Genomic DNA, 19,653 nt, shown 5'->3' with positions numbered 1-19,653 from the left:
TACGTTAAGTGTTCTAGTACTCCACTGATGTATAAATGATAAGGACAATTCATGGGATTTACATTACCTAAAAATGAACTGAAGTGAGGTATAATTTGTAAACTGAGTCCTATGTAATGATGCATGTGATATGTTAAATTACTACATATTATAAACAAACATAAGCACACCAAAACCTATAATTTAAGTAGTACCTATACAGAACTGAAATGAAGTCATCTGGTATCCTGTGCAGTTTGATGACATTGTCCTTGCCTCAAGATGCAACTACCTTGAATTTGTTCATAATACTTCTAAGCATACAGGTGCAAAGCTCCCTGTCTAGACTATGCATACAAAACAACAGATTTTATGTAATTAATCAAAGGTCATGTCACTTTTTTTGGCTTAACATGGGTTTCAGTCAAGTGCCTACCATGTAATTTTCAATTAATTATTTTAATCTGTTTCATATATTTTATCAGTACCTATAATATAAATACCAATAATGGCTGAACCTTCGTCAGCATGAAATATTTCTGAATCATTGACAGAAAAAACTCAATATTTCTCAAGTAATGTAATAAAGTAAAATCATACTCTTCCTTACAGTCCATACCTCTTCAGAGATGTCCACTTTCCATTTTCTCATCACAAGATCATCAGCATCAGTATCGTTGCATGTTTTGCGTTTTTCTGCAAAGGCTAAGAATATCTTTTTTGACTCAATATATACCAGTGATGGAATTCTGTAAGAGGTTTTTTTGTCTGGAAACAGGACCTTATAATGTGTTTGCTGCTTAAATCATAAAAGGAAAAAAAGTACAGTTGTATAAGTAAACTTGCCATAACACTAGATGTTTGAATGATCAATACTATAGTAGCCTTAGCTATATTGATTATATCATGCCAAGGATATAACATTCAGCCAGATTCCAAAGCTTAGGAGCACCTTTCACATGCCCAAACTGTCGGCAGCTGAAGCTGAGCTGACTAAAAGACTAGTTTGGGACACCAAGCCCTTCCCAGCTTTCCTACCAACAGATAGGAGGAGGCAGAGCCCTGAGGGGACAATCTTAGAAAAAAGAAAAAAATAAATAACTGCTCACATCCTGGCATAAAAAACACACCAAAAACCAAGGTGGATAGATGAAGGGAAGGAGCAGCTACTGCAGCAATGATCATTCGAACATGTACTGCTATGGTAAGTTTACTTACACAGTTGTACTATGTTCATTATATTGATCACTGTCACAGTAGCTTTAGGTATATGGATAGACTACCTAGCTTACTACATTTGGGAGGTGGAAGGAGAAGAGTCCAGGAGCCCCTGGAAAAGGGCTCTAGCTAAGCCGGAATTGGACCAAGAGAAGGAGTCAAACGTATAATTCTTTGTAAAAGTATGTACAGCAGACAAAGCAGCAACTTTAGTAATACTTTTAAAATACAACCCTTTCTAGAAAGCCATAGATGAAGCCAAGACCCTAATAGAGCGGGCCTTGACCTCACCTGGAATAACTTTGTTATAGTAAGTATAATAAAAGGTAACAGCCTTATTCAACCATTTGGAAATAATCTGTTTTTACACGGGTTATACCTTATTTTTACTTTCATAAGAAATGAACCATTGATCTGTCAAGACAGTACCCAAGATATCTGAGGATATCCAAAGTATGGAGCTCAGGAAACAAAACTGGAAGATGGATAGTGTAGCTTAAAGTAAACACGGATACCACTTTAGGGTTAAGAGAAGGATTAGGTCTCAAAGAAACCCTGTCCCTGTGGAAAATGAGATAGGGTTGACTTAGCTTGCAGCTTTTGCGGAGGTCAGTGTGATCAGTAAAACTGGTTTCCATGTCAAGAACCTTAAGTCAGAGAGATTAGAGGGTTTAAATAAATCAGTGTTTAGCTTCTCTGTCACAAAATTAAGAACCCCAGGAGGGGCCAAAGGGTTTATTTGGAGGCCTCTTGTGCAAAACTCCATTCAAAAATATTTTGACATGAGACTGTAATCAAAGAATAAGATCCATGGGCAGACATGCTGAAATGGCTGATAAATGAACCTTAATAAAGGAACAAGAAAGGCCATAGGACAGTAACTTACATGACTATTGTAAAACCAGATAACAACTAGCCCTGAATGGGTGTTGCTAATGCTGTTGGCATCAACTAGAGAACCTTTACCATTTCCTAATATATGATTTTCTAGGAGCAGGTATTCTTGCCTCAACTAGTACCTGCTGCATGTACTGTCCTAAGTAAACAGGTGAATAAAAGTAATTAAGACCATATCATCCATGAAGTTAACCGATGTTGGAGTATGTTAAACCTCTCCTCTTGTGTGAGTAGATCCAGTCTGTCTATGAGGTTTCTTGTGGTAATTGCTCTCTGGCCATTTTCAAAAAAAAAAGGGAGAACCATGGTTCTCCTGGGTCAGAAGGGAATCACCACAATGATCTTGGGGGATTCCTTCTGAATCCTCAGAAGTACCCTGGATATTAGTTGAAAGGGTGCAAAAGCCTACAGGAACATTCTCACCCAAGGAACAGAAAGAGCATCTGTCAGGCCTTCTTGCATGGAGTCCTGGAACATAATCTTCCAAGCTGATTGTTCAGACAGATGGCAAATAGGTCTATTTGAGGAACCCTCCACAGATGGATCAAACTGTGGAAGATTCACTGATCTAGTTTCCATTTGTGAGAGTCTTCCCTGGTCCTACTCAATTTGTCTGCCACACAACTTTGCTTTGTCAGAATGTAAGATGCCTCTAGTATGAGATTGTGCAATGAAGCTATATACAAAGCTAATATGGCCAGTCTGAAAAAGGGGTATAACCTGGTTCTCCCCTGCTTGCTTATGTACTACATAACTGTGGTATTGTCTGCAACAATTAAAGAGGTCCCAGAAACCAAAAAGGGCAAACATCTCTTATGGAGACTTGCCAGTGGTATCATGAGAATCATAGAAGCCATGAGACCCAGAATTATGAGGTATTCCCTCACAGTGAACAAGGTTTGAGTGGAAAACCTTAGAAATAGATCTAGATATAGATATATTTTTCCTGTGTAAGAAAAAATTCTCTGAACTGAGGAGTCTAGATAACATCCCAGGAAAACAATTCTGTGAGAATGAGTCAAAAAGACTTTTGAATGTTTTCTTGGAATCCCAGCTTATGTAAGAGATCTCTCACCTAATGGAGAGTGTCCTGACACTTTAAAAAAGGCTCTGCAAAGATAAGCAAGTTGTCTATAAACACAGTAATATGGGGATACCCTGTAGCCTGCAATGAGCTATAACTTGAGCTAGACACTTTATGCCCATTCTTAGTGTAGTGGATGGTCCAAAGGGTAAGGCAGAGAACTGATAAGATCCAGACACACAAAGCCTTAAGAAACATCTGAAGTCTGAATTAATATGGATGTAATAAATCATCCTCTTTTAAGTCTAGTGTTAATAGGAAACACAAAAGAGGAAGAAGAGGTAACAGGTTGTGAAGTAAAATCATTTTGAATTTGGGCACTATCACAAACTGGTTTAGGAAAGAAATATCCAAAAATGGTCCAACATCCTTGAATAAAAACTGTTCCCCACTTGAGAAGGAAGAACTGGTTCCTTGAGATAACATGTTATGAAGAACAGGAGGAAACAATAGAGTCTGATCTGGAGATGAGTTATGACCCCTGGAAAGGAGGAATTTCCTCCTACTGCCATCTGTAACCTTGATGGATGATCTTCAGACTCCATTTTTTCTGAAACGATCTGTTGCCAAGAGAAAAATGGAGATTTAGACGTTTTGGAAAAAAAGGGGGGCAGGGTTGGAGGGGTCACAAGGTCTCTTGAATAGTCATTCAGACTTGCTGGACTGTCATTCATTTTGGGAGGTTTGAGGCTCCTTTTGGAACTTCCTTGCAATTTATTATTATTAAACATCAGTTTATCTGTATTGTGTTCAGATGGTTTATTCTGCTTTTTACCAAAACTGGATAAAGAGTTAGAGAATCCCTTTGAAAATCTGGAAAAGGAGGGCTTAAATATCATAAGAAGGTCACTGTATCAACTCACCTTTGTAGCAGAGGGGCCAAAAACTCTATCCAAAGAGGAATTTAAAGTCTCATGTTTATGATCATCTGGGTGGTTCTGAGAACGCATCCATGTAAACCTCCTCAAAACTGTACCAGTGACCATAGCCCTGGAAGAAGTATCAGCAGAGTCATACACATACTGTAAACCATGAATAGTGACGTGCAATAGAAGAAACTGAATTATTGAAAGCTGATTTTTCCTTACAAGAAGAAAAAGTGCAGAAAATATTCCTCATACTTTCACAGTTAGTCAGAACAGTCAATGCCCAGTCCATAGTGCTGTAGGTACTACACCAGGGGTTCTGGGGAAAAGGATGAATGGTCTGAGGTACAACAAATAGCCACAGCAGTCACCCACCTGCTGATGAGGCAAATTGCTAGCCTACTGAGGTGGCAAAGGCAGTGTGCTTGACTTTTTTCTTTTCGTGGCCTGAAGCAGGACCAACCACGGGACTGGTATTTTGTACTACACATCTTTAAAAGTCACGTTTTCACAGCAAAATGCAGTACAAACTATTTTGAAACATTATCCAGTCCCCAAAAGTAAAATACACACAATTTCTCCACAGAAAAATGGTTTTCAGTTACTTTACATGATTTTTAAACTGACAGAAAAAAAGAATACTCCCTTTTAAAACAGTCTTGTGGCAGTCCATTAAATCACAAAACTCCTAGCTTTAAATAACTTTCCTGAAGAGAAAAGTGATACAACACAAACAATATTTACAAAGTGGCAGTTTTTTCTGCAAAAGGAACTTATAAGCCCAGCAAAGAAACAGCTTCAAGCCGACTGTCGATCCTCAAAAACCTCACAGGAGTGTACTCTTCAGTGGCAGTAAAGCTCTAAAGGGCCTGGTGCCCAAACATCTCTTTCAGTCAGCTCAGCTCAAGTTGCCTGACAATTTAGGTATGTGGAAGGAGCCCCGAAGCTTTGGAAACTGGACAGCTGTTATATCCTTGGCAGGATATAACCCATATAGTTAAGGCTACTGCAGCAGTGATTAATATGATGAACATCACTTGTTTCTATTCCAAATTTACATTAACAAACATACTTACACTAAGTAATGCAATCAGAATAAAAATGTCGGCTATGCCTGAAGTCTCTTAAGAGCCCAATAAGTTACTACTGAACGTTCCATTGATGCACTAGTGAATGGCTCCTCATGACTAGTAAGCCTGACGGAAATTATAAACAGTTGCAGTTGCATATATTAAAGCAAGGTCAATTTGGCAAAGCAGAATCTTAAACTATATAAAACCAAACTACGCAGCATTGTTGATGTGTGGGAGAGCCACCACTGACTGATAGTCTCCATAGTGGATCATACAAAAAAAAAATTAACCACCATAGTGTCTGCTAGTACAGCAAATGCCTTATTATGGCAGACAGTGCTGTTGCCCTCTGAAACTCTCTCTGTCAAATCCTTACTATGCTCAGTGGTCTCATTCTCCTGGCCTCCTTTCCAGTGAATTGCCCTGTAATATGTGGCACAATTGAATCATTCATAAGGAAGGTGCATATGCAGCTCATTTGCATGTTGCTGTAGTTACACAAGATATGCACTGCACGTGTTCTGAATACTTGTCACAGCACTGGAAACTGCACAGCATTTCTGACATTCAGTGCAGGGAAAGAAGGAAGACAATTAAATGTATAATGCTACAGTTAATATATCTGAACTGTGCAGGTCCTTAGAAAACTTTACTCTTTTCTACTAAAAAGATCAACTTATTTGTTGAGAGCTATTTTAATTACAAATAAGTACAGAATAGCAGACACAATAACAATTTAACTCATACTTACTTGTACATGCAGGTGCTAGCCAGGCATTAATGATCTGAATAGGATCCAGTGCTCCATTTGAGAAAAAATGGCAGTCAAAGCCTACAGGAAATGAAGGGCTTATGCTTGGTGCAAGCCCCTTACTCTGCAGTACTGCTGTGTTAAGACCTGTCGTACAGAAGTCTGATCTATAATGAATGCCTGCCATGGTCTCTACAGGTGTTTGTTACCACAAATCTAAGTGCTTACAAAGTAGCTTTAAGAATACACAGCAGTGATGGTTTGTGATTTATGCATTTATTTATTTAACTTTGATAACCAGGAAGTAGAACCTTTTTAACTTTAACTAGGACCCTAAGACAATAGAGTACATTGACACTATATTACACTGAAGATATGTTTACAATGAGTCTCCAGATGAAAACAATACGAGAACTAAGATTTCAGTACAGTATGTACATTTTCTGCATAAGCCTTATATATTTTTATACTGAACAGAAACATGTTTACATTATATACATTTAACAGCGGGAATAAGTGGCTAGATAAATATCCAGTTCCTTAAGTGAGCAGTGTATAGCAGGAAATGTTCTCTTCTTTGTCATGAAAGCAAGTACAGGTTGACTCCTTTATTAGAAGGTCTTTAAATGATTTCTTTAAAGCTTGAAGGGTGGTTTGTTGGCTTAGTTTAGAGAAAACTCTTAATCCTGCTGCTATTCTGAATCAGGGTCATCATGGGTAAATGGAGCCATCTTGGATGTCCCTAAAAGAGTAATTTCTCTAAATTGTAATTTTGACTTTAATGGGAAGCCTGGCCTTGGTTAATGTTCTTGTAGTGCAGAGTGCTAAATAAAGGAGTGTCTCTGTACTTTGGGGGCAGCCATTTTATGCTGTTAAGCAGTTTACATGGGTTGATATTTGCCTTTTCAAGAAGGGCAAATCTACATATCCTGTTTAAAATGGATTTGACAGTCTGTGCGTTAGTACAGGAATGATAGGTAAGCAGTGGGATGCCATATTACATTTTGAGAATAAGAACATTATGTGTTACAGCCTGCCTTGTTGGGGGGGGGGGGTAGATGTGTCAATTTGTAGCAAAGCTTTAGTTATGACAAGATTTTACTCACAGTTTTGTTTGTGTAACTGGTAAAAGTGAGAAGGGTCAAGAGCAAGTCCAAGGTTAAGTCAGTTCTAGGCTGTTAGAAATGGGGGTTCCCTTTATTTTCAGTTTGTGATACGACTCTGCTCCCTTCAGAGTCCTTCCCAATTACTGATGTTGCATATCATAAACATGACATTTAGACACTTTCTCAAAAGTAATGGGTTCTCCCACAAATTTACAATAAATGGAGTTTCCAACAGTGTAATCTCACACTTGAGGCAGTTGAAGCCCCTTAACCACATCCCTAACATCAGTGTGAGTCTCCAAATAAAAAAAAATGAAATCCATACCTATTGTACTGTGGACCTTATAAAACAGCTTTTATGCATCTTGACACAAGAACTCCTCTTCACACCTGCAACAATCAGTCCCCTAATTCTCACACATTGTTGGAAATACACGTTTTGCTTCTCCACTTCTTGTTTCATCAGTCATCCTAAGACAGAGTGCTTCACCTGACCTCTGTCACCCACCCACCAACCACAGATTGCAAGTGAACAGACTCCCATATTAAGCCAGGTGCATTTCAAAACTCAATTGTTTACCCATCACCTAGGCAAGTAGTGGTCAGTGCCTGTGGGCTATATCCATCAAACTATCAGTAAATAGAGTACTATCAGTGTCCCAAGCTTTCAGAGGTCAGGGCTCTCAGTTACATCCATAAGACTACCAGTACTCAAGCCAATCAAAACCCATCTCAGCAATGAACAGTGGATTGTGAGCCTATCCTAATTCCAAAAATTCCATCTCTACCTATCCTGTTAGCCATTGGCTTATCCTACTAGCTAGCATTGTGTTCACCACACTCTAAAGCTATCCCCCAATAATTGCAGGGCAGAGAGTAGCCTGCCCCAAACATTTGGTGAAGTTATCAACTTACCCTTTCCATAAGCAGCTACACTCTGTGACTACGGATAAGATGGCTCCAAAGAATATGCTCAGTGGCCCACCCCCTGCATTCTGTAAAGGGCATATCTTCTCTCATACTCCAGATACCTAATGCTGTAATATACTGATGTTGATGAGATCTGTTTTCCCAACTCACCAGCAGAGCATTGTGTAACCTAATTATTAAATTACTCTGTGAATGCTGACCTAAACTAGATCTCACCTATGACCACCTCAGTAAAAGAAACTCTGCCTTAGACAACTGATGCTGCAGATGGCCCTGAAGCATATCTTTTCCATGGCACTGTGGATTCTTCTACAATTAAAGTCTATATCAATAGCATAAAATATTTATTCATTATAGTTGCAAAAACTGTGCGTAGATATAGCTTAGCCTGTGACTGAATCCAACCTATTCCACGCCTCTTTATGTTGATTTTGGTTATGCTTTTGCTCTTTCTGGTTTTTAGAGAACTATGATTTTGCTGTTGTTACTGGTTTACAATTAAAACATTGAACATCACAATGTAAATCTATCAAAAATGCGGTTTACATGTTTAATGTTTGGAATACAAAGTAGGGTGAAATATTGGACACTAATACAGGAGAAGTCAAATTCGACTTCTGCAGTCTGGTGTCCCCTTCGCAGCAGTATGTATGGACCAGATCCATACTGCACAATGCTCACAGTCATGATTTTGCAGGGGGCAAGCCCCCCTGCACTTCCCACACCTCCTGCTACTTATATAGTCTAACTCCGAGATCGCACTACAGTGCAGAAAAGGGTAAATCTCCCGATGTACACTGTCCTGGTCTTCGGTCTTCCTGAGTCGACATTACAACCATCTACCAGAGGGTTTTCTGCATTCCAAATACCGCACATGTAAGCTTCACACAAGGTGCGTTCAACATACTGATAGTAAACCGTTGTTACTAAATAACCCACAGTAGTGCTACTTATCTATGCAAAAACACTTCAGTGTATTTGAAATTGAGATTACTGCAACTATCAAATGCCACTGGAGAATTTCATCAACATAGGTATATTGAACCTTCATCACTGTGATTATGTTGCCCAGACATCTCATCTTAGCATCTGGTTGCAATGTTTTGATTATCTGAGCATACAGCAACATACCTGTACACCATTTGAGCTGTGGTGCTACTGACGGACAAGAATATTTAAATGGCAGCATATTTGGATTTCATTAAAGCTATAGATGGAACCAGTTTTCTATATTGCCTCCATTTACAAAAAGGTGATTAATCAAATAATTTGGTTGTATCAGTACTATGATAGATATGGATCTCCAACTGGCTCCCTACTTTAAGAAATTGTTAAACTATTTCACAAACCTGATTACCAAAAGTATAAATGTAACATAATTTGCTGAACAGTGAGTTTTACTTCATTTTGTGATGCAAGCTTAGGTTCAGATATGAAAAAAATACATTTCAGGTTAAGAAGTTAGATCAGTCTAGGCAATCAGAATGCAAGTTGCTCATTAAAGTTTATTATTAATTATACCTTACTTGATTTAAAATGATACATGGCAGATTGCAAAGAGAAAGAAAGAGAGACAAAGGAAGAAACTAAAGAAATTAGTATGCATATAAGGTTTATTATCTATCCTTATTTTCAGCAAATACTCCTAATGCATGTCTCCAAGTACTGCAGAAAACTGCATGAGTGTATCTGATACACTTTAACATGATATGAAACAAAAGTAACAATGAAACAAGTAAACTTCTAAACTTAATCTTGACAGTAAAGTCAAAACAATTAATCTACCTCATTTGAAAGTATGGACTGGACTGTGCTGCCTTGTACCTCTCTAATACATGCTTTTCTTTTTCATTTTAAAACTGTTGTGACTCTAATGCATATATTGGAAGAAGGGTAAATCTGTGATGCTATGATAAAAACATTTAACTTTTTCAAAGATGTTAAGAAAGCCCAAGAGGAACCCTTAAAAGATGAGCTGCGGAGTAAAATAAATGGGATAGGGAGAATTTTAGCATAGCTGCAGAACATATCACTGAGCTTGTTCACAGAAATGTTTGCAGACATGTGGAGTGGGTTCCAATGAAATTGTGGAATCAAAAGCCATCAAGATGGCACCTGTAAATCAGAAGGAGGAGCCATAAGTAAAATGTAACAAAAATGGGATTCAGAATGTTTAAGTAGGAGTTAACAAAAAAGAAGTTATGTCGTACCATAACGTTCCATCTGTGTTGTAGATCTTTATTCATTCATTACTGTTAGGACTTCGGTTCTGTCCTCAGAACCTACACGGCCAAGCTCATGCCAGCCAAAAACTCTCAGCTAAGACCTACCCACAATGCCCTTCTCATAGTCTCTTCAGATGAGTTTGCCCGCCATTATTTTATAGAAGTAATAATAGTGATAGTAGGAGGCTCTGTCTGGGCAGATACCTTAACTAATAAGGAAATCCTAAAGTCCATCTGGACTCCAGGCAGGGGGAAGGAGGGCGGGAAGTAATGAATGAATAAAGATCTACAACACAGATGGAATATTATGGTAAGTCTTAGCTTATTTATCTGATGTTGTAAATCTTTATTCATTCCTTACTGTTAAGGCCGAGTCCCCAGTTACTTGAGTCCTAGGTGGCCCTAAGGAAGGACATTCTGGAGCACTATAAAATCAAAAGATACTCGTCCCCTGGAAGCCAAATCCAATTTGTAATGAGTGATAAGGGTATGAGGTCTTGCCCAAGTGGCTGTTGTGCAGATATCATCCATAGAGGCTCTGGAATGAAGTAGCCATTGATCTAGTGGAGTGAAACTTTATTTTGGAAGGTAAGGACACTTTGTCCCAATGGTAGATGAAAGTAATGGCATTTCTGAGCCAAGAAGATAAGGTCATTTTGGAAACAGGCCTACCCAGTCTGGGTTCTGCTAAGGCCACAAACAATTGATCCGTTTTTCTGAAAGATTTATTTTTGTCCAGATAGAAACAAAGTTGCCTGTGAACATTGAGGGTATGCAGAAGGTATTCCCCTCTATTTGAATGGTGAAGAAAGAAAACCGGTAGGTCAATAGATTGATTAATGGAAAACCCAGAAATGACCTTGGGCAAAAAGGACAGGGTCCGTACATAGCGACACTCTTTCCCTATGAAAAATCAAGTAAGGTCTCTTGACACTCAAGCCTGCAACTCTACTCTTCTTGCTGAGGTAAGGGCTACCAGAAGCAGAGTTTTAAAGACAAAAAGTTTATATCACAAGCACTAGAAGGCTCAAAGGGAGGGCTTGTTAATGACTGAAGCACCAAAGACAAGTCCCATGGCTCTAAAGGAGGCTTTACCGGAGGTTTAATATGTAATACTCCTTTCATGAAGGTTTTGCACAGTCAGTGTGACATAACAGATGAATTGTCAATTCCATTGTGAAAATTTGCAATAGCTGCTAAATGTACTGTAGTTGTCGATGCTGAAGCTCCTGTGTGCAATAGGGTAGTCAGATATAGTGGTTCCTATTACGTGATCAAAACTATAAAACTTCGAACACCACAAGATCGAACTTGTATGTTCGAAGTTTTATAATTTTGAACACAAAAAAAAAGAAAAATGGACAGAAAGTAACTGTCGTAAGCAGGGGGGCAAGCCCCACCTGCATCCCCCACACCCCCCGCTCTTTAAATATACCAACTCTGAGATTGCACTACAGTATGGAAAGGGAATACTTCCATTTACTGCACTGTAGTGCGATCTCAGAGTTGGTATATTTAAAGAGTGGTGGGTGTGGGGGGTGCAGGGGGACTTGCACTCCTGCTTACAACAGTTATTGAGCTGTTTTTTTTATTCGAATTGCTGAAACTTTGAACACTTGTGTTTGATGCTTTCAGGTTTGAAGTTTCAGCAATTTGATAATGCAATAGGAACCCAGGTATTGAAGGATCTTCTGAATAGGCATGGAAAAGGGATCTATGTTATGTTCTTTGACCCATCTAGAGAACTTAATCCACTTACTAGAATAAATTTTCCTGGTGGAAGGTTTGTGCGAAGCCAGAAGAATCTCGCAAATGGGATGAAATATCACGTAGCCTGGCAATCATCGGAAGTGGAGAAACCAAGCTGTGAGCTGGAGGCTGTGGAGATTGGGGTGAATCAGTCTCTGAGGATGAAACGGCAGACCTTGGGATTGATCCAGGATCCACAGGTTGTGAATCAGGTGAGGCCATAGAAAAGGGATAGTACATCCAAAAGAAGATCCAGCACAAAGGAAGAAAAAATTAGATACGAGGTGATGTGACATTGGTACATGAATTTGTTAGATATCTTAACAGCAATAGATGGGATATTCAGTTTACTTTAACTATTGAATATCAAGAAATTATTTTTTTGGATGTCCTAGTAACTCGACAGGAAGATCACACATTGGAAACGTGGGTACATAGGAAATTTCCAAAATACAACACATTACTTCATGCTTCCAGTCATCATCCCCGCCACATCATTAACAACATACCCAAGTCTCAATTTCTACGCATGAAGCAGATTTGCTTTTCGGAAGATTCCCACCAGGAGTGCCAAAAGGACTTTACACAAAGACTAATAACCAGAGGCTACAATAAACATCGTATCACCCAAACTGCAACCCAGGTTAAAGATATGCCAAGATCACAACTTTTGGAATACAAACACAGAACTACTGGAGATAATACACAGACACGGCAACCCATTAGATTAGTCACCACATTTGGAAGTAACACACCTTAATTTAGGGACATTATCAACAATCATTGGAATATTTTGTGGGCGCATGAACATCTTAATGAGATATTACCGGATCGATGTGCTTTTTCTTACTGTAGGGGCAGAACGATTAACTCACATCTTACACACTACAAAAGATACAACCCACCAATCCCAATGCAGAAAACACTATTGGGTGACTCTCTAGTAGGCTGTGTTCCTTGTGGCCACTGCAGTGCATGTAAACATATTTTCAAAAGCAAAGAATTTACTAGTTGTAACACTTCTAAGGTGTACCAGATCAGAATTTTTGGTAACTGCAGCAGTGACTGGTTGATTTATTTAGCTACATATACGTGCTCATCCTTTTATGTAGGACAAACATCCAGACCCTTCAGACATTGCATAAGTGAACATCTAAGCGATATTAGAAATAACAGAGTTTCCAGCGCTCTATACAAACACACTACTATACACAAAACTGTGAAATTTAAGTTTACTATAATTGACAAAATTTAGATGTATAGAACTTCCAAAGCAGGTTGGCATGAAATACTAGACAATATGGAGTCCTCTTGGATCACCAGGCTTGGAGCTTTATTCAGAATTGGTTTAAATGAATTAAGTTGAATTTTGCTTTGGTAGTTCCATTTGTATTATATCCAGGGTGTGTATATATCTCTTTAATTTGGGGATATATAAGTTGACACTAGGATGCGCTGTAACTAAATTTTCTGTTGCACTGAAGAAGGCTTATGTTTTAGCCGAAACTGGTTTGCTTTGCTTGATGGAGTTGCCACAATAAAAGCCATTTAATTTTTTCTTCCTTTGTACTGGATCTTGTTTTGGATGTACTATTGCTTATGGTTCGATCCATGCACTTGGTCTACCCTGCGTGGGTTTGGTTTGTTCCCATAGGAAAGGGAACCAGACTTGATGGGGCCAATAAGGGGCAATGAAGATCACTCTGCTTCTCAACCTTTGAGCTTTCTGGAGGAATTTCAGGATGAGGGGAAACGGGGGGAAAGGCATACACCAGACCCAGGGGCCAATCGTGTGTCAGAGCATCCCTTGGTGACTCCCCCTGAGAGGGGATCAGGGCAAAATAGGTTATGCATTTGTTGTTTAAGAGAGAAATAAACATGTCACAGCAAGACCTGCCCCAGCGATGGAAGATCGAAGATCTGATCCGCTATTATAGGATTGAGGGGAAAACTTGTGAGGCGTCAAAATGTACCTGCTCAGATTGTCCGCAATAAGATTGGAACTCCCGGGAATGTCCATTGCTATGCAAAAGCGATTGGAAGCCATGGCCCAGTGCCAAATTCTCATGGCTTCCTGACACAGGGGTAAGACCTGGTTCCGCCTTATTTGTTGATGTACCAGACGATTGACATGTTGTCTGATTGAATTGTAATGCTCCTGGAAGGAAGGGATGTGTGGAACACTTGCAACGCTAAGAGAACTGCCCTCAATTCCAGGACATTTATGTGCAAATTGGCCTCCATGGTGTACCAGGTGCCTTGGACTGTCTTTCCCTGGAAATGCCCTCCCCACCTTAACAGGGAAGCATCCGTGGCACCATGGCCCTGGGCTGGGGAAGGCAGAATGGTCGACAACAATGATTTGTTTCTGGCTTCATCCACCATAGTATTTCTTTCTTGCAAAGGTTTATAAGGTGTATCATGTGGTTGAGTGGATGGGTCAAGATCGGCCATCGTGATTAAAGGAGCTACTGTAATAGTCTCATGTGCAACCTCACCAGTGGTACTAACGTAATGGTTGCTGCCATAAAGCCCAATAGTTGTAGTATAAGGCATGCTGGTACAAATGTCTGTGGAAGGAGGACTTGAATCTGGCTTCTGATTTTTGAAAGCCTGCGAGGAGGATGGGAAGCTTGATAGGACGTTGTGTTGAAGATCACTCCAATGAATTCCAGTGCTCTTGTTGGAGACGTGTGATTTGTCCATGTTGATCATGATACCTAGGCAAAGAGCAAGGCCTTGAGTGTAAGAGAGACTGAGAATGAGAAGATTTCTGTTTGTGACAGTATGGAGCCAATTGTCTAGATATGGAAACACCTGGAATCCTTCTAGTCGGAGATGAGCTACTATGACTGTCATACATTTGGTGAACACTCTGGGGTCTGTTGAGAGACCAAAGGGCAGTACCCTGAACTGATAGTGATTGGCTCCGGAGAAATCTCCTGGAGCGTTTGTCCATCTTTATGTGGTAATACACATCCTGGAGGTCTATAGAGCACATCCAGTTGTCCTTCCCCAGAAAGGGAAAAATGGACTGTACCATGACAATCAGGAATTTTTGAGGTTTTATGAATTTGTTTAGTAAGCTGAGATCCAGGATTGGTCTCCAAACCCCTGTCTTTTTTGGTACTAGAAAAAACCTTGAGTAAAACCCGGATCCTCTCTGGTATGGTGGGACTGGTTGGATGACTCTTGCTTAGCAGCTATTTGATTTCTAAGGCTGTAGCCTTCCTCTGACTAGGTGGAACATCAGGGATTTGTTTTATGGGTCTGGGAGTAAGGTCGAATGGGATATGATAACCTCTGGATATTATTCTCTGCACCCACGCATCCGTTGTTATGAGTTGCCAGGACTGTAAGTGCAGAGTAAAAAGACCCCCGACTGCTTCCAGAGGAAAGCAATTGGGCCACTGTTCAGGAGCGGTGAAAGGACGTCTTCCGGATGAGTTGTCCCCTCTGCAGTGGGGGCATTGCTCATTACGAGTGTAACAAAAAGATCCTTGGGACTTCTTGAACCACAACCCCCCCCTCTAATTTCTGGGGTAGGATCTCTGGGGGGGTTGAAAAATGTATGCTCACAGCAGGCAAGGTCTTTCTGTCCTTCTCACTACGTGATAGTGTGTCTCTTACTTTGGGACCAAAAAGGGAAGATTTGTCAACAGGCGCATTGACAAAGGAAGATTTAAAGGGGTCCGCCAAGTCACACAGATGCATCCAAGCATGCTGTCTTATGACAATGCCTGATGTGGTTGCTCAAGTGGCCCCCTCAGTAGTGCAAGAGATCATGCGCATTGAGGAGTTTGAGCTGGATTCCAGGGTAGCTAGCTGAGAGACAACAGTATCATGCACCTCCTCAGGTATTACCCTCACTAAAGAGGCAGACATTTCTGAGATTAGGTCTCTTTGGAGGCAAGTGAAGTGTGCCAGGTAATTCAGCGACCAAATGGCAAAGGTCACTAAAAAGTAGGCCCATTTCCTCAGTCTGTCCATAGCCCGAGACTCTCTGTTCGGGGGATGAACAGTAGAACTATTTTCTGCCAGTTCCCACTTGGTGGCGGCCACCACAACCATGGAATCAACTACCAGTTGTTTGGACCAGTTGAGTTGTTCTCCAGGGGACAGGTTCAATGTTGTCCAGGGCCTACCAGGCACACTGCACAATAAGTCCAATAAGCTCATTCGCAGGTGGGGTCACCTAGGAAGTAAATGGCTGAGCAGGGAAAGCCTGCAAGAACACCAATTTCTCTGAAGAAGGGTTGGAGGGCTTCCAATCTCCCCTCTGCTTGAGGATCTCAAGATTGTCTCCAAATGAGACGTCTTCCAGGAGAGACCATGGGGACCCTTCTCTCTCATCACAATCTGTGTCCTCTGTGATGGATTCCTCAGGGGAATCAAGATGCTTCCGTTTGCAAAGTTTCTTCCGGGGTGGCTCCCCAGTGGGATCTTCTGAGGAGGACTCTGGAGAAAGGGTTCCCTTCAAGGGAAGGTCTTGCGGCTCCCATGTTCAGGATCCCAGAGTAGGAGGTTGGGACAGCTACATGCTAGAGAGGGGTTCTGGTGCAATGCTAATGGTGCCAACTGCAATCCTTTTGAAGCAAGGACCCTCTCCATTACCTGGAAAGTAGGCCTGCCTGAGGAGGGATGGGAACCCGGAACTGAGAAGGATGACCTTGGAGCCAGGGTCACAACCCGCCCTGAGGAGCCCACCTCCAGGTGAGGAGCTCCGAGAGGACCAGTAGCCGCTAGGACAGCCATGGTCATAGACGGCACCACAGAAAAAAATACTCTCTGAACTAGGTGCCATGGTACAGACAGCCCAATCACTGCTCCGAGAGTGCACCAGTTCCAAAGGAGCCGTTGCACCAAGAGTAATCAGTGCTGGCAGGGAAGCCTCTGTTGTTGGAGCTGAAACAGAATGCACCGAGATGGCCATTGGTACTGAAGTCTCCGAGACCTGGTTGGAGGCCAGAGGAGGATATAAAGGTGAACATGCCAGTGAGCTTTCGTTCCAAGATGGAGGGAAAACCTAGTTGGGTGGGTAATCCTCTAGCTGCCGAAAGCTGGTCCACAACCCTCACTACATCTTGTTCCAAAAGACTCCTCGTGGATTTGAAGTAAGCTGCCAATGGAGATTCTGGTCTCTCAAAAAATGGACTAAATTGTTGTCCCAAAAAGGGGTCATAAGAGGAAGAATACCTGGTTCTGTGGTTCTGGGAAGGTGCTCGACCTTCGGAACTGATGGTGTAAGTATTAGTGGAGCCATGTAAGACATCAGCACCGTGGCCGGGGATGGTGATGATGCAGGTACAGTTGTTGAACCCTGTGTCAAAAGCAAGGTCAGCACCGAGGAGGATGATGCTGAAGCTGGTACAGTGGTTGGAGTCTGAGTCAGAATTAAGGGTGGCACCGAGGGAGAAGACAGGGACCCTGGTGCCGAAGCTGTCTGCATCAAAGGCGTAGGAGAAGCCCATTGTCAACTCAGTTCTAAGGAGGATGGGGATGTCAGAACTGAAGGACTCCATTTCTCCTTATGCTTAGGAGGTGGTGAGACCTCTGTCCCAGAAAGATCCTTCGCAAAGGGTGATTTCAACATACCCTTTAGAATAAATTTGTTCTTGCATTCTGCCAAAGTACAGTTGCTGAAGCTAGAACAAATGTCACAAGAAACATTAATGTGGTCAATGCCCAAACAATAAACACACCGGGCAGGGCCATCAGAGTTGGGCATTTTACACCCACACTTATCACACTGCTTGAACCCAAGCTTGGTCTTATCCATTATTATAACACACTAATACTACCACACAATAAACTAAAACTACCAAACAAGAAGATAAAGAGATAGTGAAAAACTGTTTTTTTTTATGTACAGAAGGCTAGGAAAGAGTACCAACAACAGTACTAAGAAATGCCAAAAGGTAAGAGGAGGACCTACTAAGGTAGGGAAGAGGGAGTAGTACTAACGATGGTACGAAAGAACTACCAACTTAGTGGGTAGGGGTTATTCAGAAAATAAGAGAGGTAGAGATGAGAAATAAACTTAGACTAGAAAAATAAACACTATGAACTAGAAAACCACAAAATAAGCTACACTTAGCAGGAGAGAAGGCTTAGCACATCTGATGAGGAACGTGGCAAATGAGATCTGAAGAGACTATGAGAGGGGCATTGTGGGTGGGTCTTAGCTGAGAGTTTTTGGCTGGAGCGAGCTTGATAATGGCTGTGTCGGTTCCGAGGATGGAACCGAAGTCCTAACAGTAAGGAATGAATAAAGATTTACAACATCAGATGGATTATTTTATATCAGTCTGTATTCTAATGTGGAGCAGAAGTGCAGCCAACAATCCTTACCTACCAGTGAGTTTTATATTCAGTGCAATGAGCACCATCACTGCAGGATATTTTTAAAATTATCTTTTTATTAAAACTTTAGAAGTATACTTAACATAAAAAAATTACAATTTTCATTTCGCAAGATTGGATTAACACGATGAGAACAAGATGTTTAAATAATACAGTAATTTCTATAAGACCAAATACAATATATTTAGCAAATATTATTATAAGTGCAGCTTATATTCTGTTGTTGCTTAAAGTATATACCAAAATTCAAATGTATGTTTAAAAAAAATCCACAACCAGCCGCCCCATATTCCAAAGGTCTAACACAGACAACTTCCATTACTTCAGAGTGGATCTAAAACAAGTAAAAATGAAAATGTGAAAAACCTACATCTACACTTCTCTGACTAAACTTATATTTAAAAAAACATTGACTCTCTCATTTAAAGAACTGTTTTCAGTCCACACTTTCTTATGTCAACTGCATATTTAACATATTAAACAAGAAGAAAGATGCTGGTGGATAAATCCTCTTAGTGTCATTCTTCTTGTCTGATATTTTAAATGTGAAGGTAACATAGGCTCATATAGACTGCTAATAGTTTTATAGATGACAGCACAACTTTATTGTCAAAGTAATTCTTTCAAATATTTATCAACAAAATAATTAAACAGGAGATTTTTTTAATATTCTGATCTTGAAAAATATGCTCAATTGAGCCTCTTCTTATAAACAGCATCATCATTAAATTCAATAATTTATCTTGATAGCACATCAGAGTTGATTAAATATAGCTGAGAAGCACAGATTCCTGCATATTTATTAATGTACATTCATTTGCTGAAACTTTAGTTTAAAATTCCATTTTTCAATACATTCTGATATTTGAGGTGAAATGCAAATAATTATGGTGTGACCAATTAGTTATATAAAACCTTCTAGATGTTATCTGATTTCAACTTATTCTTCTTTCAGCTACTGATGAGGCTAATCTGAACAGTCTTATTATATTAAAACTACAAAGTACTGAATTTTTGTCTAGATAATTAACATTTTCCAAAGTTAAAGCAATGAATTAATTTGCATCATTTTTGTTTGCTGTTTGCTTCATTCTTTATATTTTGATAACTAGGCTGTCTAACTGAACAGTAAGCATTTTTTTGGGGGGAAGCCTGTAGGAAACAAAAGCTCCGGAATAAAATATAGTTTTACATAAATGGCAAAGGTACGGAATGTATTTTGCTTGCAATTAAGTATAATGCACAACTAGACAATAAAAGTAAAACTTTGTCTTCAACCACAGGTCTCTGGTCCTTTAATGCTACTATGAATCATGAATTGGTTTGGATATGTAAATAATCCCAAATGTGTATAAAGTAGAGTTGTGCAAGTTCCACTTACCTGATATAACAGAAGATATTTATAGAACACA

General features: G+C 40.1%; 1 protein-coding gene across 1 annotated transcript in view; it reads right to left on the bottom strand.

Moving 5' to 3' along the window:
- Positions 1-16,633, bottom strand: part of LOC122802244 (sialidase-3-like) — a 30,663-nt gene extending 14,030 nt beyond the window's left edge. Inside the window, exons 1-2 of the mRNA XM_044071900.1 lie at positions 16,493-16,633; positions 599-778 (exon numbers count right to left, since the gene is read on the bottom strand). Coding sequence (XP_043927835.1) covers positions 599-778; positions 16,493-16,633 — 321 coding nt within the window. The remainder of the gene's footprint in view (positions 1-598; positions 779-16,492) is intronic.
- Positions 16,634-19,653: the final 3,020 nt, after the last annotated feature.

The sequence above is a fragment of the Protopterus annectens genome, chromosome 5.part0, assembly GCF_019279795.1.
Source record: "Protopterus annectens isolate FY-2018-M chromosome 5.part0, PAN1.0, whole genome shotgun sequence".
Lineage (NCBI taxonomy): Eukaryota > Metazoa > Chordata > Ceratodontiformes > Protopteridae > Protopterus > Protopterus annectens.
Note: the sequence above shows the minus strand (reverse complement) of the source record. Positions and strands in the feature narration are given on the sequence as shown.